This window comes from Pelobates fuscus, chromosome 6 (assembly GCF_036172605.1).
Source record: "Pelobates fuscus isolate aPelFus1 chromosome 6, aPelFus1.pri, whole genome shotgun sequence".
Lineage (NCBI taxonomy): Eukaryota > Metazoa > Chordata > Amphibia > Anura > Pelobatidae > Pelobates > Pelobates fuscus.
The window spans coordinates 55487112-55512849 of NC_086322.1; the positions used below are offsets into that span (position 1 = coordinate 55487112).

At 38.5% G+C, this 25738-nt stretch overlaps 1 protein-coding gene across 1 annotated transcript in view; it reads right to left on the bottom strand.

Moving 5' to 3' along the window:
• Nucleotides 1–25738, bottom strand: part of CPZ (carboxypeptidase Z) — a 99364-nt gene that overhangs the window by 45346 nt on the left and 28280 nt on the right. The window contains exons 2-6 of the mRNA XM_063457730.1: nt 22851–22880; nt 16938–17312; nt 16146–16361; nt 15372–15568; nt 14719–14880 (exon numbers count right to left, since the gene is read on the bottom strand). Coding sequence (XP_063313800.1) covers nt 14719–14880; nt 15372–15568; nt 16146–16361; nt 16938–17312; nt 22851–22880 — 980 coding nt within the window. The remainder of the gene's footprint in view (nt 1–14718; nt 14881–15371; nt 15569–16145; nt 16362–16937; nt 17313–22850; nt 22881–25738) is intronic.

Consider the following 25738-nt stretch of genomic DNA (forward strand, 5'->3'; position numbering starts at 1 on the left):
ATTTAAACATCATTTCTAATGTAAAATGAGTGTGCCTATCACACTGGAAAGTAACTGATACTGCTAGAGGCGTACTTAGTGGCAGAATAAAAGTGCATCCCATGTTCGTCATGTTTCCTTGGTTCATTCTCTAACTGACAATTATGTTGTGTCTGCTACTGTTTCATTAATTGCTTGTCATGTTTCAATTATGAGTAATATTTCATAACCTGCATCCATTTGAATCATGTTCAATTTCACAATTAAGCATGCTTTATTTTACTACGTAGCATCCTGGGGATAGATCACAAAGAACACTTACTTTCTATCCAGAAAAAAAGCTAGGAATAACCCATTTAGACAAATCTCATTTTCTTTCTATGTAAATGTCTGCTGAACAATGCCTTACAGACAAATAAAATGGAAATGAACAACCCATGAGTGCTTTAAGGTATAACGTGCATAATAAAAGGTTTTCATTTATAGATGGTACCTTAATTTAATATTGTTGGATAAGCTTTTCAAATTATTTAAATTGATTGAACATTAAATTATTTTAAAAGTCCAGGCAAAAAAGTCATATGAATAGCTCAGCCAAGAAAATATTAAATTATGGTGGAAAACCTCTGTCACTGTCCAGATAAGTATGGATTTAACGATACTTAGATATTAAAAGATAGTATGATGACTGTAGGATCAAAAAGTACATGTGCAGACTTTCAGTAGTCAGTATTAAGAATAATGATGGTTTATATAAATATACACGCATACCCTCACTCACTATGACCAACAGAAAGCAAACACACAACAATAAAGATGGGATGTAACAAGTAAATGAAAAAAGAGAATGTGGTTGAAGTGTTTTTTGTATGATATAGCCCCTCTTCTACAACGCTTTGTAGAAGAGTCACATATAAACTACCAGGAAAAGTCACATATAAAACAGAAAAACACACACATGTAACACATCACTGTCTACCACAAAAAAACACACAAAACAAATAAAAGACATGACTGCATTTCCAAAATCCAGCATTATATAGATATATCAATAGTTCTTTAAAGGGGCACTATAATGTCAGGAACACAAATGTGTATATCTGACTGCGCAGCACTTCCCCCAGGAAGTACCTCTGGTGGCTGTCTGAGTGATACCCAGTAGAGGTGTTCCTAGGCTACAATTCTCTGAAAATTGGTGTTTACATTAAAAAGCCTGCGGAGACTGACTATAATAACAAGAACAACTACATTATGCTTGTTCTGGTGACTATAGTGCCCCTTTAAGCTTTAGTTATTTCTTAATGGAATAGACTAAAACTAAAACACGTATGACTGAAGTTCACTATTTTGCAATGTATCACAATAGGCATTTGACACATTCACAAGTCTCTCATGCAACAGACAATCAGCAGATAACCAATGTCACAATCTGGAGATGTTAACAAATTATGAGCTTCTCCAAGTGGTTTCATGGGCAACCACATTCCCAGGGAGATGAGCACTTGGCCTTGGGTGGCTTTTGTGCTGCCGTTAGTAAGTGACATAAAATAGTAATTTCCTTGGAAAACTAAATCTGGAAGCTGGCCAAGTAGCCATTGCAGGACAGATGTCATAAGGCACTCTGAATCTGGTAGATGGTATTCCAAAATGCAACATTTGTAAGTTTCTTCAATAAAAATATGTTGAGAGAAACAGTAAAGGAGCTGATATCAGGCAGTGAGTGCAGATGATTACAATGTTCCAGTACTGAATGGTGCCAATTGCAGGTGTTTAATCATTAATACTGGGTGAAATAGGTGAGGCAGCAGGTATTTATAGGATGTCCTTCATTACTCGGGTGATACAAATGAAACAGTGAGTAGTTTAAAGATTGTCCATCATCATTTGTTCTGGAGATCATCATCCCAGCTAGACAGATGAATCCTCAAATGTTTAAAGTTTTCCAAGCAATAATGGGGAGAAAGATAAAAGCAAACCGGCAGATATTTACAGCCTGATCAACATAGCAGGGATGAGACAGGTAAAGCAGCAGGTATTCAAAGGTTACCAATCATCGCAGTAATGAAATAACGGACGTATCAACGATTGAAAGTTTGCCCATGATTTGGGCAAAGAAGTTATGAAGAGAAACCCATGATTTGGGCACATTACCTCAGACAAAGAAGTTATGAAGAGAAACCAAAGGCATCCTACGAAACCTGGAGGTAAGGTAGTAGGTAGTTCAAGTGTGCTTGTTGTTACTAGACATGAAGGTTAGTCTTGGACTAAACTGTAATTCTCCCATATTTGAGCTAATCGGGTGAGCCAAATTGTCCCCGAATCATGGACCAACCAAACTGCACAGTGCCAAACATGTTTGGTTTGGGGTCATGTTTCTAAATTCAACTTAAAAAAAAAGAAAGAATATTGACGTGAAAAATAAGATAATTGTGGCTATTTGGACAGTTACTGAATGTTAATTTTATTCACAGATCAAGTAAGAAGTAACCAATGGAGGGGAAAAAAGTAGTTAAAAAAAATCTATATCTATATATTTAATAAATATATCATATATAAATATAGACTTAGTTTTTTTTTACTGTTTTTCCTGTTTTTCTCCGTATTGGTTACATTTTCTCACTTGATATGTGAACCAAAAGGTGGGCAAATCAGTACGTTGCCAAATATATACATTAATTTATATATATATATTGCAGCACACTAATTGCCCCTTTTTCACAGTTTTTGTTCTTCTGATTCCGATTCTGAATTAAAATCTCGGTTCTAAAATTCTGCCAAGCCAAAGCAACATTCTGTGCAAATTTGGGTGTCCAAAAACATTTTCTATTTTCAAAAAAATGGTTCAGCCGAGCGGAATTTTCTCTCCATTCTCAAGTTTATTAATTCCTTTGGTAATCGGGTAATCGGGTACAGCAAGTATTTTAAGTCTTCCTATTAGTGCTGGTGCAAATATAATAATAAAAAGTTAGTTATATAGAAGCACTGATTTTGTCTTTGGGCATGTACAAGTATAATCTATATTTATATATTTGAACTTTGCAACGCACATTTTTAAATGCAATCCAACTTATTAGAGGTTATTCTTCAATGATTTTATATTCTTCAATAGATCACAATTTCTTGGAATTATGAAGAAAAAAAAATGCAATTAAAGAACACGCTCCCTCAGCAATACCAGAGATAACAAAGCTCAATATCACACACAGGAGGAATGTAATGGGATTCATCGCCCACAATAGACAGAAGAGAATAAAATAAAATATCCTATTAACAACAGGGCAGCAAGCAATGCATTCACAATTAATTCAGTATTCTTAGAATCGAATACTGCTCAGAGAACTGTACATGAAAGCTTAGTGGTAAGTAGTTATGGTAATTGTTTTCCATTCAGTTGAATAATCTCCATAATTGCTTTTAGTGATCAGCTAAATGGTTCACATACCTTAATAAAACTTATCAAAGCTGAAACTCATTAGACAGAAATCTGAACTCACATAATAAGATTGCCATAATGTTAGATGGAAAGTAATGAGATCAAAGCAACTTCTTCGAACCTCAGTCTCAAAACCAGGTACCAGTTGGTTTACAAAAGACTGATTTTGTGATATATGTCCAATTAAATCCTTATGTATGAAACATAGTTGCTTTCTCATTACTGATCAGTGAAAGTATTATTAATATTTATAAAGTACAAGAAAAACAAATGTGTGAATTACAGGCGCTTATTTGTTTGGTGATTTTTCAAAAGTAGCAGCTTGAACACTTTGTGGGTACTCCAAAAAACACCCACCAATTTAGAAAGCAAAACAGAACACACAGAGAAGATAGAAAGTGAGAGAATCGTCTCCACTCCGTGAGATAGTAGTGCAGCGCTAATTTAAGGATAAGATAGACTCACCCTATTAGTATTGATTGGGTGGTTCAGCTAAGTTGGACATGTATGAAAAAAACAAAATAAAAACTAAATTGATTCAGTCATTGAATATAGTTATTTTTTTGGTTTTGGAGTCATACTTTTTCTTTCTTCTGCTATATATCTGATTCAGCCCACTGTGTTATATTGATATTTGTATAAACCTTTTTTCTTGTTTCTTTGGGTTATCAAATTAGTTTTGAGCGAAATTCGCTATCATTTGGGACATTGCATTGCTAAGCATGATGGGATTGATGCTGCTGCCGTACCGGAAACAACAGAGCTTTGCGGCTGCAATGCATTCCGGGAAATGTAGTCCCGCCTACCCATTGAATACACACTGACGATTGATTGAAGCCATAATATTGAGTTAAGGTGAAATAGCTGTGAAAGGGAGGAGCCAGACGTAAGGACGCATTCTGATAGGACCGGAATTGAAGGGGATGTACAAGAATGATGATGTAAATACCGGAACCAGGAAGCAACACCATGCCGATTGAAAAAGCCTACAGGATAGGTGAAACGCGTTTCGGAGGATATACATGTATTTTTTATTTGTATTTTATTTATATTTACTTTTATTACCATTAAAAAACACTTTTTTGTGCATTTTTACTAAAAGTGGATCCAGTCTTAAGTGTTGCCCAGGTTCCAGAGGGAGCTGTCACCCTATATTTGACGCAAATTTTCAAACTCAGAGCCAGTTTGGAAGGCTCTATGCCAGGTGAGCAAATTTTTGAATTTCTAATATTGTGTTTTACATCTACAGATCTCACTTAGAGTGTGTACCCCTTTTGTGTTTCCCTTCTCCACAATATATATTGGAAGCACGACCTTTGAGGAGATCCACAAGGGGGGTGTATGTTACCCTAAAACATACCAGCCAAAAAGTTTAGAGCCTATCCCTGAAAAGGCTCGTTACCATGTGAGTTTGCTATTTTACAGATAACTCCATTTTGTGGTTTAAACAACTCTGCACTATACAGTTTTTATTTTGTTTTTTTCATACATGTCCAACTTAGCTGAACCACCCAATCAATACTAATAGGGTGAGTCTATCTTATCCTTAAATTAGCGCTGCACTACTATCTCACGGAGTGGAGACGATTCTCTCACTTTCTATCTTCTCTGTGTGTTCTGTTTTGCTTTCAATATTTATAAAGTGCCAACATCTGATAAAGAGCTCTACAAACAGGCAAGCAGTACAGAACATACGAGGTATGAAAGCAGACCTTGCTCGGACATTTTATCTTTATTAAGAGCATTAAGACCTCATCAAAAAGACATAGCTGTCACGTCTAAACATTTGATATGAAGGAACACAACTGCAGATTTCGTATAGTTTGAATATTTATTATAAAAAGTAAAAGGTATTGACTTTAATTCCAATTTACAGGTACTGTAGCTTTAAGTAGTAAACGATAACTGAAGTCCACAATTATATGCACTGTAGCTTTAAGTAGTAAACGATAACTGAAGTCCACAATTATATGCACTGTAGCTTTAAGTAGTAAACGATAACTGAAGTCCACAATTATATGCACTGTAGCCTTAAGTAGTAAAAGATAACTGAAGCAGAAAGAGTTCTTTAGTAGTAGTAATTAATTAGGTGATAAGAAGTTACGTTAGCTGTTCCATAGACTTTAACTGAAGTAAGATAGATGCAGCTAACTGAGACAAAGTATGAGTTGAAGTTAGCTGTATCGGGTTTGTTTTAACGAAGGACTTTGGAGACAGGAAATAACAGCTTTGAGATGCAACGCTTATCACAGAGGTTTTACTTAGCTTCCGGCACATAGAACACTGGTTCCCGGGATTTCCTCAGAGGCGGTTTATCCTGAATGGAGAGAGTTCAGCTTTAGTCGTGGATGAGGAAAGGTGAAGGGAACTTGAAGTCTTCCAGTCCGGTCCGGTAACAGAGGGCTTTCACAACGATGTTGCAGCCGGTTCGTGAGTACGGAACGTAGTTCAATAATCCAGCCTCGATCAGCTGGTGCGGTCAGATTAAATAGGGAGACCGTGTCATAAAGAGGTGTGGCTAAGCTCCGTGGAACCAGGAAGTAAGAGGATATCATAATTAAGGCATGACAGTATCCCCTCCTTAATGAGCAACCTCTGGGTGCTATTGACTTGGCTTAGAAGGGTAACGTTTATGAAATCTGGAAATTAATTTGTCAGCATGAACGTTGAGAGAGGACAGCTCCAATTGCAACTTCCGAAGCATCCGTTTCAAGGACATAAAGATATGAAGGATTTGGAAGTTGAAGAATAGGAGCTGTTGTAAACTTTCTCTTTAATTCAGTGAAGGCAGTTTGAGCCTTCTCGTTCCAATTGAAGGGATGTTTTTTAATGTTAAGTTGATTGAGTGGGTGAGCTATCTCAGAGTAGTTTTTAATAAATTTTCTGTAGAAGTTGGCGAACCCTAGAAATCGCTGTAATTCTTTTACTGTAGAGGGAACAGGCCAGTTGATAATACAATCAACTTTTGAATTATCCATAGGGGCACCAGGTATGAGGTCTATAGGACAATCGTAGGAACGATGAGGTGGGAGCGTTTCAGCTTCTTTTTTACTGAAGACATCTGAAAAGTCTTTAGAGGGATGGTTTCATGAAGAATCGGTCCCGAGGAGATAAAGGAGCCGTCAATCACTTCAATAGGAACAGAAATGGCTTTTTGAACACAAGGAATTTTATTCTTTGTTACAAAGGTTGAATCGATGAATACTCCATTTGCACCTGAATCGATGAGAGCTTCAGTCATAATTCTTTTATTGTCCCACTGTAATACAAGAACGATAGGGGACATTTGAGTATTTGCTGTAGAGGGAAGTACACTTAGGATGGAAGAGGCATGAGACTGCCTACTGCCTTTTATCCGTTTCAATGAAGGACAATCAGAGACTAAATGAACTTGAGAGGCACAATACATGCAGAGGTTAAATGTACGTCTTCGATTTTTCTCTTCAGGAGTGAGGGGACTTCTTATTATCCATATTTCCATAGGTTCGATTGGTTCGGATGGGTTATCAGGAGGCTTTGGAGGATGAAATGATTTTTTCCCAGTTGAAGTTGAGAGAGCCTTTTCGGTCTTTCTTTCTCTAAGCCTTCTGTCAATGCTGATCGATAGATGAATCAGAGCATTCAGAGTAGTAGGGAGTTCTATTCTGGATAGTTCATCTTTAACAGCTTCAGATAAGCCGATTCGAAACTGGTTGCGCAATGCAATGTCATTCCATTGCGTTTCTGCTGCCCATCTTTTAAATTCAGCAATATAATCTTCAACGGGTCTCTGGTTTTGTAGCAAGGTTCTAATTGTTAATTCAGCAGTATTTTGCTTGTATGGATCTTCATAGAGAAGAGACATGGCTTTAAGGAATTCCTCCAGTGAATCTAAGATGGGGTCATCATTGTCCAAAAAGGAATGGGCCCAGGACATAGGTTCACCTCTCAGAAATGATATAATTGAATAAACCTTAGATCTTTCTGTGGGATAAGATCTAGGTTTTAAAGCAATCAATAATTTGCAGGAATAAAAAAACTCCTTATATTTGGAACGATCACCATAGAATTTTTCAGGGTTACATACAGCAGGATCGCTAAGTGATTGCAGAACAGTATGAGGAGGATGTGTCTGTAAGTCTTTGATATAAGTGAGAAGTCTTTCATTGGTAACTTGAAGGTCTTGCAAACCTTGGGCTAGTGTATTGACTCGTTGATTCAGCGTAGTTATAGTAGAATCGAAATCTGCTGGATCCATTACAATGGCTGGATTATTCTGTCACGTCTAAACATTTGATATGAAGGAACACAACTGCAGATTTCGTATAGTTTGAATATTTATTATAAAAAGTAAAAGGTATTGACTTTAATTCCAATTTACAGGTACTGTAGCTTTAAGTAGTAAACGATAACTGAAGTCCACAATTATATGCACTGTAGCTTTAAGTAGTAAACGATAACTGAAGTCCACAATTATATGCACTGTAGCCTTAAGTAGTAAACGATAACTGAAGCAGAAAGAGTTCTTTAGTAGTAGTAATTAATTAGGTGATAAGAAGTTACGTTAGCTGTTCCATAGACTTTAACTGAAGTAAGATAGATGCAGCTAACTGAGACAAAGTATGAGTTGAAGTTAGCTGTATCGGGTTTGTTTTAACGAAGGACTTTGGAGACAGGAAATAACAGCTTTGAGATGCAACGCTTATCACAGAGGTTTTACTTAGCTTCCGGCACATAGAACACTGGTTCCCGAGATTTCCTCAGAGGCGGTTTATCCTGAATGGAGAGAGTTCAGCTTTAGTCGTGGATGAGGAAAGGTGAAGGGAACTTGAAGTCTTCCAGTCCGGTCCGGTAACAGAGGGCTTTCACAACGATGTTGCAGCCGGTTCGTGAGTACGGAACGTAGTTCAATAATCCAGCCTCGATCAGCTGGTGCGGTCAGATTAAATAGGGAGACCGTGTCATAAAGAGGTGTGGCTAAGCTCCGTGGAACCAGGAAGTAAGAGGATATCATAATTAAGGCATGACAATAGCGTTTACTGAGCCAACATGCTATGAACTAAGAGAAACACTTATTGTATTCAAGTCTGCGGTCAGAATCCCCAGTAAGACGAGAAAAATGATATCTGCTTGAGGAACAAGGTGATATATAGTTCAGATCTCATATTTATTGGGCAGTCCATAATCCATTTGGTTTCAATTTCTATAGTAAATATAAGGTTCAATGTTGCTCTTCTGATATAAATGTTTTCAATTTGCTTGTTTCTGATATATCTATTTGGTGACTGGATATGTAAGTTATTTGGTTGTGTTAGACACTTTGACACACGATGCCAATGTTATTTATTATGATGGAAAGGTAAGCAACACGCTGACGCTGTGTCTACTACCCATTGAGTAAAATACCATTCATCACTTTGGTTCTCATTCTGCAACAATACACCTCTATGCCTTTACTAATACCTCATTAGTTCCTGTCTGTAACGAGGATATACCCCTACACGCAGGATCCAGCCTAACAGAAGACAGTACAGAGGAGAGATACGTCTACCGGACCTTAGAGTGGCCGGACTCGACGTAATAGGATAAGACAGAGTCAGGAACGATCCGAGGTCAAGGGCACAAAGAGACAGCGTAAACGAAAACTAGCCGGGGTCTGGTACACAGGAATCAGCAAGCCGGCAAACAGTACAGAATAGGACAAAGCGAAAACGAAGTCAGAATACAAAGCCAAGGTCAAATACGGAGAAACACAACTGAACACAACAAGCACTAAAGGGAACTGTAGCAGAAACCACGATAGGGCAAGGAACTAAGGGAAAAGGGTAAGTATAAGTAGCCTTCAAACTAATGTGATTGGCTCCTGTCACTTCCACTCCCCCAACAGGTAAGTGTATGGGGTGATTGGCATGACAGGAGCCAATGGGAGCCTTTTTGCAATTTAGGCTCCCACTGTCTCTTTAAGAGCGCGCCCGAGATTCGCGGCGCGCTCTTAGCTGCAGGCGGGACACGTGACCGCTTCTCGCGGTCACTGCCCGCCTTCCTGTCTGAACAGTCGGACGTGCAGCCGCAGGACCGCGCGCCGCTTGAAGAGAGGACCGCGGCCGGCCCCCGGATAAGGTAAGTACCGCTACAGTACCCCCCCCTGAGGACACGCCCTCCGGGCGGGCAGGACCAGGCCTGGCAGGAAAACGCGAATGGAAAGAACGTACAAGGCGGGAGGCATGAACAGCATCCGCAGAAATCCAACTGCGCTCCTCAGGCCCATAACCCTTCCAATGTACCAAGTACAGAAGCCGACCCCTAAGAAAACGAGAGTCAATAACAGCAGATACTTCGAACTCCTCATGACCCTCCACAGAGACAGGAGGGGGAGGGGGAGTATGCCGGGTATAGCGGTTGCGTACGTAAGGCTTCAACAAAGAGGTGTGAAATACATTGGGTATACGCAGATTCTTAGGCAGACCCAAGGCATAAGAAACGGGATTAACCTTATGTATAATGCGATAAGGACCAATGAAGCGGGGAGCCAATTTCATAGAAGGCACCCGGAGGCGAATATTCCGTGTGGAAAGCAAAACCCTGTCCCCCACAACATAGGAAGGAGCCGCTCTGCGATGCTTGTCAGCCTGAGCCTTCTGGCGGGCAGCAGAGTCCACCAAAGAACGCTGAACCTGCTCCCAAGTATTACGCAAACCAGCCAAATGCTCATCCAGAACTGGCATGCCCTGAGAGGAGAATGCAGCCGGAAGAACAACGGGATGCTGGCCATAGACAACGTAAAAATGGCTTTTGCCGGAAGAATCATGAGTTGCATTATTCCGAGCAAATTCAGCCCAAGGAAGCAGGTCAGACCAATTGTCCTGATGGTGAGACACAAAACAACGGAGGTACTGCTCTAGAGACTGGTTGGCACGTTCAGCAGCTCCATTAGACTGGGGATGGTAAGCGGAAGAAAATGAGAGGGAAATACCCATCTCCGAACAAAAGGCTTTCCAGAACCTGGAAATAAATTGGCTACCCCTATCGGATACAATAGATAAGGGAATACCATGTAATCGAAACACTTCTCTAGCGAAGATAAGAGCCAATTCCTTGGAAGTGGGCAACTTGCGAAGAGACACAAAGTGAGCCATTTTGGAAAACCGATCTACTATCATTAGGATGACTGTGTTACCATTCGAAGGGGGTAATTCAACAATAAAATCCATTGATAGATTAGACCAAGGTCTCTCGGGAACGGGTAACGGATGCAACAGCCCACAAGGAACTCTACGAGAGGTTTTCATACATGCACAAGTAGTACAAGCACTTATATAGTCAGTAACATCCTTACGTAAGGTATCCCACCAGAAATACCGAGAAACGGCTGACACTGTTTTGGAAATACCAGGATGTCCAGCAGTCTTAGTATCGTGATAAAGTGACAGAATATCCCGTCTCTCGGGAACGTCAACGAACAATTTATCATTAGGCCTCTCGCTGGGTGCCATGCTTTGTTTCGCTTGTATGGCCTGCAAGAGGGACGAGGAAATAGACAATATAGTAGTTGCTATTATCCTGTCTGGGGGAATGACAGGAGTGACATCAATCTCCTGTTTGTCAATAGTCTCGAATTGTCTGGACAGAGCGTCCGCTTTAGTGTTCCGGTCACCTGGCCTATAGGTGATTATATAATTAAAATGAGACAAGAACAGTGACCACCTAGCCTGCCTTGAAGACAATCTTTTAGCTTCGCTAAGGTAGGATAGGTTCTTATGATCTGTAAATATGAGAATAGGATCCTTAGTTCCTTCTAGCAAATGTCTCCATTCTTTGAGTGCTAAAATGATAGCAAGGAGTTCGCGATTACCCACATCATAATTCCTCTCTGCCTTGGACATTTGTTTAGAAAAGAAGCCACAAGGATGCAATGGCTTGTCAGGAGACTCTCTTTGGGATAAGACAGCACCTACCCCTATATCGGAAGCATCAACCTCAAGTATATATGGCAATGAGGGGACAGGATGCTGTAAAATAGGGGCAGAGGCGAACGTTGTTTTAAGAAAGTCAAAAGCCTGAAGTGCCTCAGTAGACCAGACACGTGTATTGCCATCCTTTTTAGTCATACGAGTAATAGGCGCTACTGTAGACGAAAAACCTTTGATAAAACGTCTATAATAATTAGAGAAACCCAGAAAACGCTGGATGGCTTTCAGACCTTGCGGCAGAGGCCATTCTATGACTGCAGCGAGCTTCTGGGGATCCATCCGAAAACCCTCAGCGGAAATCAAATACCCTAAAAACTGGACCTCGGACTGGTCGAATAGACATTTCTCTAATTTGCAATAAAGACCATTAGCAAGAAGGGTCTTCAGAACTGTTGTAACATGTCTGTGATGAGTGTGAATGTCTGTAGAATATATTAAAATGTCATCCAAGTACACAATAACAAATGAGTGAATAAAGTCCCTTAAGACATCATTAATAAATTCTTGGAACACTGCTGGGGCATTGCAAAGCCCAAATGGCATGACGGTATACTCATAATGACCTGACCGAGTGTTAAAGGCTGTCTTACATTCGTGGTCCTTTTTAATACGTATCAAATTGTATGCTCCTCTAAGATCTAATTTGGTGAATACCGTAGCATGTTTGAGCCTGTCAAACAATTCTGTTATTAAAGGTATAGGGTAAGCATTTTTGATGGTGATCTTGTTAAGACCTCTATAATCAATGCAAGGTCTTAAATCACCTTCTTTCTTTGATACAAAGAAGAACCCCGCTCCAGCCGGAGAAGAGGATCTTCTAATAAATCCCTTGTCTAATGACTCTTTAATGTACTCCTCCATGACACGGTTTTCTTGAACCGATAGGGGGTACACCCTGCCCTTAGGAGGTATAGTACCAGGCAACAAATCAATAGCACAATCGTAGGGTCTGTGAGGCGGTAATTTGTCAGCCTCTCTTTTATCAAAGACAGTCTTTAAAGTTAAATACTGAGAGGGTATAGCCGTAGATAAAGGAGGAACAGTAGGAACGTTAATAGAATTCACAGGCGTGACTTCAATAGTATATGACTCATGGCAGGCTTCACTCCATGATTTTATCTGCCCTGTCTCCCAGTCAAAAATGGGATTGTGGGCACGTAACCATGGATACCCTAACACCAACTGTGAAGAGGGAGAGGTGATGACCTGGAACCGAATGGTTTCATAGTGTAGAACCCCTGTGTACATGTGTAGCGGTGCAGTCTCGTGAGTAACAACAGGAGATATCAATGGTCTACCATCTATGGCCTCAACGGCCAAGGGTATCTCCTTCTCTCTGATGGGAATATTGTTCCTCTTTACAAAACCAGAGTCTATAAAGTTCTCGGCTGCCCCAGAATCAACCAGGGCGTCTATGTTTTCAACTATACAACTCTCTCCCATATGTAAAGAAACAGGGAGAAGCAGTCGGTTAGGAGGCAATGTAGGAGACTTAGAAATCACACCCAAGGCCAGTCCCCTATAAGGTCTTAGGTGCGAGAGTTTTCCGGGAGCAGAGGACACTCCTTTACCATATGGTCTCTCTTACCACAATATAGGCAGAGCCCCTCCCTTCTCCTATGTAATTTCTCAGTATCTGAGAGTTTGGCAACCCCTAATTGCATAGGTTCCTCTTCAGATACTTTAACACTCTCCGGTATATTAACTCTGGGTTGAATAGGTGTAACAAAACGTCTATTCCTGTTCTTAGTATAGAGCCTGTCACGAATCCTATTATCTATATCGATGAGGTAGTCAATAAGGTCCTCTAAGGCAATAGGAAGCTCCTTAGCTGCTACCTCATCCAATATAGAGTCTGATAAACCTTCCATGAAGGCCGTAGTTAACCCATTATTGGTCCAATCGACCTGTGAGGCAAGGGTACGAAACTGTATAGCGTAATCGGCCACAGACCTAGAACCCTGTTTAACCCTCATTAATGCTCTAGCGGCATTCTTAGACCTTTTCATAGTATCAAAAGTTCTGCGAAAAGCTGTTAGGAAACTGTGAAAGTTATGCACCATAGGTCCATTAGCCTCCCAAATAGGGTTTGCCCATTCAAGTGCTTTGTCGGTAAGTTGGTGCATAAAGAACCCAACTTTAGACCTCTCTGTGGGAAATGAACGTGGATACATTTCAAAATGAAACTCTATTTGGTTAATGAACCCTCTGCATGTCTTAGAATCCCCTCCATACCTAGGAGGAGGCGTTAAATGTGCTGTAGCGTTAGGCATAGTCGATACTTCAGGAAGCAGGGGTGTAGGAGGGTTAGGTGCGGTTGCTGGAATGGTTCTAGCTAAGAGCGTCTGGAGAGCCTGAGCTATTTGATCCATACGGTGATCCTGCTCTACAAATCTAGCCTCATGGGTCGCCATCTGTTGAGCTAAATCTGCGGGGTCCATGGCCCTATCGTAATGTAACGAGGATATACCCCTACACGCAGGATCCAGCCTAACAGAAGACAGTACAGAGGAGAGATACGTCTACCGGACCTTAGAGTGGCCGGACTCGACGTAATAGGATAAGACAGAGTCAGGAACGATCCGAGGTCAAGGGCACAAAGAGACAGCGTAAACGAAAACTAGCCGGGGTCTGGTACACAGGAATCAGCAAGCCGGCAAACAGTACAGAATAGGACAAAGCGAAAACGAAGTCAGAATACAAAGCCAAGGTCAAATACGGAGAAACACAACTGAACACAACAAGCACTAAAGGGAACTGTAGCAGAAACCACGATAGGGCAAGGAACTAAGGGAAAAGGGTAAGTATAAGTAGCCTTCAAACTAATGTGATTGGCTCCTGTCACTTCCACTCCCCCAACAGGTAAGTGTATGGGGTGATTGGCATGACAGGAGCCAATGGGAGCCTTTTTGCAATTTAGGCTCCCACTGTCTCTTTAAGAGCGCGCCCGAGATTCGCGGCGCGCTCTTAGCTGCAGGCGGGACACGTGACCGCTTCTCGCGGTCACTGCCCGCCTTCCTGTCTGAACAGTCGGACGTGCAGCCGCAGGACCGCGCGCGGCTTGAAGAGAGGACCGCGGCCGGCCCCCGGATAAGGTAAGTACCGCTACACTGTCTTGTTTAGCCCTTCTTTTTGAACGTCATAAAACCCACATATTGCGGCTAGGTTCTATAACACCATACTAAGGTTTTTACTGGTATGAATAATCCATTTTGTACTCTTTTATTTGCAGGGCACAGTTTCTGTAGGGATATTATGTATGATTTCAGAACTTGCAAGGCACTATTTCACTATAGATTTGATGTATGTGAGTGTTTTACAATTAAACAATATAAGCAAAATCTAAAAATTCCATACCTTACTATCCCAGTATGACTCTGGAATGGGCATATGATCAAGTCGCGCTGATCGCATCTTGATTATTTTATGGAATTCTGATGTTAAATCAGGGAAGTTCCGATTAAGATCAATATTCTGTGCATTTAGTCGTCCACTTGTCCATCCATTGTAGCCAGCTCCCTAAAATAAATAATTCTAGTCATATAAAAAGCAAAACAAAAATATCACTTAATTGTTTGATTTAAAAGTAAGTAGCAGAGGATTAATTAACACTGTTACCTTTGTTTAGTACAAAGAGTATATTAAACAGACACAAAAGGCCATGACAACCAAGATAACGTTCTTCTTATGAGTCAGCATCGTTTAGGTTACTTTTTCAAAAACCTGTATTCCTGTTCAACCATAATTTATAAAAAAAAATTCTGCAGCATATTATTTCTGTAAATCTTCTATTTCACATAATAATCTGTTTTAGCTTGTATGCACATTGATATAGCAATGTAAGGAAAAAACATGAATAGTACAAATATAATAGAAAATAATATACACACATAATATTTTGAATGGTAATATGATGAGGTCCATATATTGAAAGCCACTTTAATTATGTTCTCATAAAATGATTTTCTGAGGGCTGGTTCATGGATAGCAGAGAGATAAATAACTCTTACCTCTTCCGCAGCAAGATCATAACCATCTGGATTCATTGAAGGTAGTAGGTGAATCCTCGTAGTATTGATTATCTCCTGGATCCTGGCATTCCCCAGAAGATATTCTGAACATAAATACTGCGCAAGATAAATCAGCAACTCTCTACCCAAAACTTCATTACCGTGCATGTTTCCAATGTACCGGAATTCAGGCTTAACTGGAGAAAGAAGAAAGCACAACATTAACAATAGAATAATTGAATATGTTTTCTATCATCTAGTTAAGATTCCATCATCTAGCTGTTGTTGCATGTTGTAGCACGTCTTCTACAAGAGGATTCTAGACAATTCAGGCAGGCAAGAGGAGCCGGTCTGAAATTTCTCCAGGCTGCTGTAATTTAAATCATTTTGTAAATGTTGTACAGAAAGTAGGGCTCATTTGAATTAACAGTGGTTGGGTACAATCCTAATGAGCAGCATAAGAAAATATGGAACATTGAAACTGAGAGTGTGATAGAATCCAACATACATGTCATGATTATTTAACCCCTTAAGGACACATGGCGGAAATATTCCGTCGTGATTCCCTTTTATTCCAGAAGTTGTGTCATTAAGGGGTTAAAAACAATAAAGATACATCATACTGTTATGAGTACATTAATAGTCACATGTCAGCATTGAATTTGAAGTACCTATATAGGTCTTAATAGGTATTTTAAAGGAATATTAATAGGTGTAGCAATTATATATGTACATTAGAATTTTAGAATTTCTCTAAACAAAATTGACACTCACGCAATTCATGTTGACCAGGATTAGTTGAAAATTCAATCACCATAAGTTCTTTTCCCTCAAAACTGCGCCCTATGCTGTATGTTTTGGAGATGTGGGAGCATCGGGCTGCAGTTTTCTTCAAAACACTGATCATCTGTGTATAGCTGTGATGGGTAAAGTGGATAAAGGTATTTGGCATTTGAGGAGCAACTTCCTCAGACACGACATCTATATTGACTGTGGAAGAAGAGTACAGTTCTAATTAATGTAATACAACAAACTGCTTAAAGTGGTGTTAGCATTTTATTTAAATTTTATTTCTCGTTTCCGTATGCTCCTTTTACCTTTTAATTAAAGTACCCCTTGCAACTTGCCTTTAGTAATACATTATATTTTTTTCTTGCGCCAGATCTCAATACCTAGGAACCTCCATTTTGTTCTCTGGAATGGAACTTTGCTTGAGCTCTGCCCATTGCCAAAATTTGCCAAAGTTCACGATTCCCATGATCAAAAGTAACTTTTTTCTTATTTAAAACTAAAAAAAAACTGAGCTGAATTTAAAAACTAAAATAGGACAAAAAAAATTATTTAAAAAGCAAAATAGGAAAGTGACTGAACGCTTTCATATTTTTTCTAAAATTTTCTTGGAATTTATAAATAAAAAACTATAATGTGTCCTCACAAGCAACCAAATGAAACTCTTTTAACTTTAGTATATGGTAGAATATGAAGAATATCAATGCATTTGCCACAATAAATTAGCTATGAATCATCTTTTTGGAAAGGCATTTAAATTGTGATTTTATAGTTTACCTCTTAGCTTTTCAAGTGGATCATGACAGCCTTCTTCTTCTCCTACGAAGAAGCGATCACAGTCCAGAAAATAGGGCCATGCCATGTCAATGGCATCAAAAGCTGGTTGACAACTTTTTTTTAACGACTCACAAACCTTTCTGCACGGCTTTACAACTTTGTTCTTCTCGCATCGTGGAGCAAGGACTGAGCAGCCAACAATTCTCAGGTCTGGATTACATTCTCCTTGAAGCAAGTTATCTATTACACTTAAAAGGATATACTCAGCACTGAATTCTATTTCTCCTCTTGTTCGGTGGTCTAGTAGATTCGGAAATATTGTCTTTGAGTAGGCCAGGTCATCGCAATATCCTAAGGCATTATCAATGCATGAAGCTATAACAAAAAAATAATAATATTAGTGGTTGCTTTTCAATAACTGTATACCATATTACAAAAAGAACTAGGAGAACAGTTTATTCAATTGATACAATAGGCATAAAAAAACCCTTTAGCTTAGTTTTAGTTTTGTCATTCTGAAGCATTATGAAGATATGCAATAAAAATTGTAGTTTTACAACACCTGGGGATCTATCTTTCAGACACCCCTGGTATAGACCATGCCATTAAGGAGCTAAATCACTTTTGTTTCTGTTTATCCAACTCTAGTTAAACCTACCCTGCTTGTGACTCACATAGCATACATTAAAAGAAAAAATCATTTTCAATCAGATGTTAACTTACTTTAGAAGTTTGTATCTTCTGCAAATTGACATTTAATCACACAGGAGGCTATTGTAGACTCTAGAACACTATTAAAAGAACAGGAGATGAGAAATTCTAGCTTAAACTGTGTGCAATAAAGGTTCCTTAATTATCTAGGTTCCTTTTCAGAAAGTGGAGGTGTGACTATGGCTGTATAAACAAAGTGGATTGACACGCAAATGGCAAATAATTGAGCAGTGAAACTGCAGGGGTATGATCTATAGTTGTTTTGGTGCCGATAGTATTATGGTTCAATGCAATTTTTCAATTCAGCATACTATATCTGTAAGTCAAATACAAGAGGAGTTTGATAAAAACAAGGCAGAACTATACAAAAATAAGAAATGCAGGATAGTCACAGATACAAACTATAAAATTTGTAAAAACACCCAGTTGTAAAATGGAGTGAAGAGGCATGACATTTCCGTAGGTTGTTACGAACATGGGGTGTTGTGACTATCTCGTTAAAGGGTAGGTGTCCAGAATTAGACTGTGATCAGTCAGGCTAAACCTTAGCATGGACACACTAACAATGCAAGGCACAACACAAACATGATTTGTTTGTATCCACCTCTGTCTTTTTATTAACATGATCCCAGCATTTAGCGAATGCTGCTGTAAGGCCAACATTTTAAATACCAAGATTAGCATGGAATGCGAAGATAAATTTAAGGCTTGTAAAGTTATTTTTCTTGATATTTGTATAAAAAAAATTTAATCCAACACATTCGACATGCATACAAAATATACTTGTAAGTAACATACAGGTTCTCTCTTAGCTTTAGCTATGCACATGGAATAAAATGAATGAAGTTGCACTAGGAAACATTAGGATTGGCTGAGAAATCTCACTTGTTGAACCTTGAAGAACTGCATGTTTATAGCGAAAAATGTAAATTCAAATGTGAATATGCTTCTTATTAGTTGAGGGCAGCATATTTTATGCATTAACTCAATAATGCATCACAATATTTAGGTCAATTTTTGCATGTTCGATTAATTATACAGATGTCTACTTCCTCTGTCTATGTAGGCAACACTAGTACAGCAGTACCTGCCCATTTAAACGTTATATAATATGAGACCATCTGACCAATTTAATTGCACGTTAAAGAATTGGGTACCATTGTGTTTTATACAATTAATGAACATCTCACCTGTTACACAGAAAAAAAAAAGAAGATGGTTATATAGAAATGGAAATTATCGTTACAGAACTGTCTTGTTTATTTTATTTATTATATTTACAATAACTAATTCCTTCTCGCTGGTTGCATTCGACTTGCCACATGTTTTTTTTTTTTCGCAGGTGGTTAAAACGTATGTACTGTTTAACATTAGCGTATTTTATAATTGAAGAGGGTCGCGCTTTATCACACAGTCCAGTAGCTCAGATCGGTTAATTGTCAATGATAAGTGCAGTGATTTTCACTTTAATCTATAGCTAAAAAAGAACTGCACTTAGAATGATTTCCTTTCTCTATTGTTAACTAGTTTGTGATTTCTTTTCCAATAGATACGAACGTTTGGAGAAGGAGATAAACCCTAAAGGGTTCCCATGGAAACATTTATTAGGTTCTGCCAAGAACTAAAACCTAAAGGAATGGAGAGACATTTAACAATGCAGGAGATGGAATTCAGCTGAAACCCACTAGATTAGAAAGTACACAGTGTTCTGTAAATATACAAACGTTAATTTAGGTAATAGCGATATTAGTAGCATTGTAGAAATGAAATAATAGTAATAATAAAGATAATAATTCATAATAATAATAATAATAATAATACACAGCTAGTAGACAATGTAGAAAGTACATGTTTACCCATATAAAAAATATAATTAAAAATAAATGTACAAGAAAAAAGATGCATAAAAGGATGAAGTTGAGGAGTAAATAGGGTTATTCATAAAATTGGAAGCTGTAAAGTTATAGAAAATGCTAAATTTAGACCAAATTAACTAATCTGGAGAAAAAATTCAGCTATTTTTCCAGCTCAGCTATTTTGCCCTAAAATATGCAATTTATTTGTCAGTTCTATACAATTGCCAGTTTTGTCAATAAACCCACTAAATTACAACCTTACTAAACCAAAGACAATATTCGTACATTAGTCACAAGTGCCGTTTCTATTACTGGTACTCTACTGTATAATAAACAACTGGGTAACTGTAAATGTGGGAAGAATAGATGTATTTACATGCCAGCATATAAACCATCGGAGTGTTACATTTATCTCCTGTAATAATGGCTCTGAATTCCAAGTACGTTCCTGATATAATTGTGAAAGTACTTATGCGGTTTATATGGTTAACTTTTCCTGTGGAATTCAGTACATAGGGCAGACTTCTAGATCCCTTGAGTCTAGTTTTAGGGAACATAGAAGTTCTATTATGAATAGCAAATCTAGAACCTCCTTATCTACCGTACACACTTTAAAAGTTTCCACAATTTGAACCCTAAGGGGCGCGAAGTTGTGATTGAAAGTGTGGAGGGGGATACGCTTATCCCATTGTACAGCGCTAGGGAATATGCTGGCGCTGTTTAAATAATAAAATAATAATAATAACTCCTCAGATAAAATAAGAAGATTGTTGGGTAGAGAAACTAACTAGATATTAATGCTAGAGACTTTAAACACAAGGAGTTAAATTAAGAGTTGGATTTTAATATTCTGTAACGGTTTTTGGAAGGTTATCTCAGAGTTTGCCCAAGTAACACCAGATTTGCAATTTAAATTGCAGCAATTTCTATTAGGAAATGTATCATTTTTGTGCACGGTATTTCCGTCATATGGAACTTTAATAATACCATGATTATTGCTAAATCTCTCAACAGCATTTACATATTTGCACAGTATATAAAAAGCATTGGCTTCCCCTCCATTTGAGTGACTCCTATAATACAGTAGCCATTCTGAGTCACTATTCTAGGCAGTGTCTTCATATTCATTGCATTTTCCTTTTGGATAAATAAGTAATTGTTTACGCTTTTGAGACAGTAGTCCAACCTCTGAGTGCCGCAATAGGTTAAATTTAACTTGTAAGCAGGTACTATACAGGTTTGTACTTGATAGTGCTGATTTTATTTTCAATTGTGTGAGAGTACCTTGTTTGTTAAGAGGCTACATTTACACGGGGGGGGTGGGAAGGGGGGGGTTTGCTCCTGGTTTTGAGTGTTCACCTCTCAGCCTTTTGGTCTCCAGTGAAGCGGAATGCAGGTAAAAAGGGGACAGGAGCACCTGTAGAATTGAAGATTATGCTAGCGCAGTGTAATAATAATCTTAATTTTAATAATGACAGGAGGCGAATATTTTGCATTAACTTTCTTTACTAACTCCATAGCAGCAAAGAAAAAAACTGTTTAAAGAAAGAACCAATCAGAGTGAGTCAGAGAGTATATTAGACCAAGCATAGCCAATCATTTCCTCTTGACTAATGCACCGCGCTAGCAGTGACTAATTAAAGAGCTATTTATAAGTGAGTTCATTCAGGGAAGTAACATTGATTTGGTCTTGAAAAAGTCTTTTTTGATTGATGAAATTGATGAGATTGATGAAATGCGTTGACGGGGAGAACTTGTATGTTATACTTATCATTGTGCCACTGGAAGCAGTGGTTCCATTTTTTTATTTTGCCTTTACAGTTCGGACAAGCTGTCATCTAGTTATTTATATAGCAAGAGTGTATTACATGTGAGGATAACGGTTCTCGTAACGCTGGGTGGCGGCAACCTGAGTAAGTTAATACCGGCAAGACCATATCAGTTCTGCCTTTTATCACCTAGCTGGACAGTCTGCATCTGAAGAAATGTGCTTAGCTAACGTAGGGGGCATTTTGTTTATTCAACTTAAGGAGGAATTAAGCTTTATCCAACCGATTTGCTCATATTTTCAGGGGCTTGCCGCGTTATACATTTATAGACTCTTGTTATATTCTTAGACTGAGCTATATTTAATACAAACAGTGGATCAAGTAGATCTAGACTAGATCAGTTCCGTAGATATGCAGTAGCAACAATTCTGACAAGGGTCTATCTTCCCGGCTAAAGAATTGATAATACTTCACAGGAGGTGGATGGCTGTGCTGTTGTAGATGTATATGAAAGACAAACAGGATCGAACAAAAATCCAAAAGTGTCTCTTTTTTAGGGACTCGAAAATATGTGGAGAGCCACTTATATATTCAATAGAGCTTTACATCAGCTCAGAGATTATGTGCCTGGATTCTGGAACAATCACCATCTAAGGATATGTGGTATGTCCTCCTCTATGGAATGTAAGGCCTTCACCAGACAAGTAATAGAGCCTTGAATAATGGTACAGATTCCACTTTCCTGATCGGTACATCTGAAGTGGAATATGTACCATTATTCATTGTTCCACCGAGACACAGAATTTCTGAGCTGGTGCAAAGCTCTATTGAATGTAAGTGGCTCTCCATGTTTTTTTGGGGGGTCCCTATACATAGAGGCACTCCACCATTGAATTTTTATTTGCTCCTTTTTGTCTTTTATACATATCTACTGGAGGCACAACCATTCACCTACTGGAAACTATGAGCTATATTTAAAGTGCTGTGGTGTTAGTACACAACAGATATTTGCCTTGCATAGCCTACAAAGGAACAAATGAGGACCTGAGTGATATATACATTTACTTATTGCCTCCTGCTTGCAAAATGTATTGCAACGGTTGCTTAATTAACTTTGCTGGTAACATTGTGTCCTATCTGTCTGAATTTTGTTAGATCAGTTAGACACTGAATGCTAATTTTATAGCAATTGTTTTGTTTATATTTATAGTGCTCTACTTTGTTTTGATAATCTCAGTGGCCACTAATAGATAGGTTTATTTATTTATTGTATACTTTTTTTATGAATTTATTTTTAATGTATGATTTGTTTGTAAAAGGGAACCAATAAATACTCACATACTCAGGATTAAATCTTTAACGCCCTCTATTTAGTATACAGTTACTTGTCAGTTTTTCAGTGGCTCCCATTGCAGTGTGGCAGCTCATTTTACATTTTATTTCTAATAAAAGTAGCTTCTTGTTTTTTCTTTATCTACTATATTGCACATACTAATTTTGGGATTTTTCATGTTAGATAAAACACATACTTTTAATTGTAGAACCCTTTTCCCATGAAAATATTTCAAAATGGTTACCTTTCTCTTCAGTAGCAGAGATGCATCTCCCTGTAAAGAAAAAAAAATACATAAAGTTGAATGTATACAGTATACAATGTTTAAAAGAAAATACAGTTCATATAATTTACTGTTAAGACCTAACTTCTCTTTAGTGAGAAAAGGTAAACTCTGATTATATACACCTGCTAAATATAATTTTATTTAATAATATCACATTTATGAGTTTTGCTATCATTCTTGCTTTAAGTTAAATGTTTTTTTAATTGTTATTACACATGGTATGTTGTCAGTTTAAGAGCAGATGACTACAGTCAAGGTGACAAATTTCCAGCCTAGGGACTAAGCTCATATCTGTTTCTCTGACATATCCGGGTAAGTAAACATTTCGGACCAATGGCGAAAAATAGTACTACTGGTAGGCAACTCGGAAACTAATTGCCCTCCAAGTAGACCTTATATCCTTATATTACAAAAAGGCTTATACTGCAGGTGCCCATTAAGGGGAGTCTTTGCATGCAGGTAGCCAAAAAACGGACTTGTACTGCAGGTGCCCACTAAGGGGAGTCTTCACATACAGGTAGCCAGAAAACAAAAAAACTCTTTAATAGTCCCTCTTGAGGAAAAAGAAAAAAATATATATACAAGTGTAGATTAAAAAGTAAGGACCTAGTGGGGTAGAGTAATAACTGCGCCTAGTTTTACTGTAAAGAACACATAAACTGTGGAGATATTAATGTGGCTTCAAAGGTATGCCAAATATTCCACCAGAGTAGTTGTTTCAAAAAGACCGAAGGTACAGAGTATGCAGCAAACAGTTGCTAAACCAACAGGTTATATTTGTATCTAATAGTGGAGGATACAGTATATGCACCCAGAAATGCAAGATACAAACACAAAAGTACCTAGTATGTCTTCAAATATATTTGAATGAGTATCACTTGTTAAGTAGAGAATGGGTACAGTTGTGAGGGGTATTAACCTGGAGATAGCTTAGTGGCTGCAGATTACAGTGCAATTCAAAGTTTAGGATGAATGAAGAAATACCCTTAGTGCCATAAACTTATATCCCATGCATAAAGCACATATTGATTCTTAAGGCAAAAGGTATATGAAAACCCATACTAAATCACAGAGAAAAGCATGGTAATAAAATATGTAGCAATATGTAACAAGATGCCTAAACAGCTAAATGTGATTTGGGGGTAGGAGTCCCTAGCATCTTGTACATATCTTATACATATATACTTAAACAGTCTTTAGCAGTGCTCAGGATCGTAGGAATATCAAAACCCCAGAATTGTCCAAACAAGAAAAATTTAAAATAGAATAATCCGCTCTATGTGAGCTGCTCAACGCGCGTTTCGGCGATACAGATCGCCTTTGTCAAGAGCCGTTTGCAGAGTGGATAGGGCCTCTTTTTAAATGGGTCTTAGAACTTCCCCCCTGTGTGACGTAATCATCACTGTCCAATCGGTGAGTCCGTGTGGACAGGAGGGGGCGGGGTGAACCCTCCCCTAGTACAGGGTCTAAGATGCAGTTAACCCTACTCGGGAAACGAGTGCCGGTATAAATCTATCAAATGACCCGGACACCATAGGAGGCTGCAAGGGATTACATGTTATAGTCCGGATAAGTCCCCAAAGATAAATGATAGTAAGGCTCGTTTTGGGTCCATAGAAATATAAAGGTCGTCCAAGAGTATTAGTAGTCAATCGGAAAAAAAAATTTTGTGTTAAAATTTTCGGATGTACAAACAAAACGGGACTAGTACTTAGAGGTTGCTGGAAAAATCCAGTATATAAACCAAAGTACATAGATCCAGATGTTATATAGGACGATGTTTCTATGGCAGGCATACAAGTGCCATAGTTGGGGAACAATCTAAAGATTCTAAATGTGTATATATGGAGGCGCAAATGAACATTTGTAAATGATAAATAAATGTTCATTGTTGATTAAAATAGAGGAAGTAATTAACTTCAAACATAAAGGGGAGACAGAGAATTTTGTTAGAATTAGCGTGGTGTGTTGACAGATATTGTTAAAGGGTTAGTAATATAACCCTAAATAGGTGAAAAAGGGGGGGTGCTGACCATACATCTTGTAAATATACATACAAAGTATTTACACAATATTTACAAATTAAATTTTACAAAGAAAATGACCTGACAGGATTGAGTTGGTGTTATTTAGATAAAGGGGGCGAAGGAAAAACCTTCGTTGAGACCTTTTGGGTGTAATGTTTTGAGTTGGAAGATCCAAAAACTTTCTCGTTGTCTCAAAAAACGGTCATAATTGCCCCTGCGTCTATCCTTTCGGACCAATTCTAGTCCACAGAAACGAAGTCCCTGTGGATTACCAGCGTGAGCCTCTTTTAAATGTCGACCTATGGGGGTATCAACGAGCAGTTTAGGTGATCTGACATGCTCTTTGATACGCTCCTTAAAGGGTCTAAAGGTTTTTCCCACGTATTGCAGATGACAAGTACATGTGAGGAGATATACTAGTCCTGCGGTATTGCAGTTGAAAAAAGATTTGATCTTAAATTATCTTTTTCCAGTACTGTCGAAGATGATCTTGGAGTCACGTTTGATAAATTTACAAGCCACACAATGGCCACATTGATATGATCCCACCGTGGTGTTATGTAGCCAGGTACGTATGGGGGGAGAGTGAAAATGACTCGGAACGAGGATGTTTCTGAGGTTCTTCCCTCTTCGGGCGGTCATTTCGACTCTAGGTCCCAGGACCCTTTTAAGGTGAGTATCATCCAATAGGCACGGCCAGAACTTTTGAAACACAGTTCTGACGGCCTCCCAGCCTGAATCGAATGTGGCTATTAACCGTGGGGGTTGTGGTTTAGTGGAAAACTCCACTTTCTTGGGCGATAGAAGGCTATCCCTATC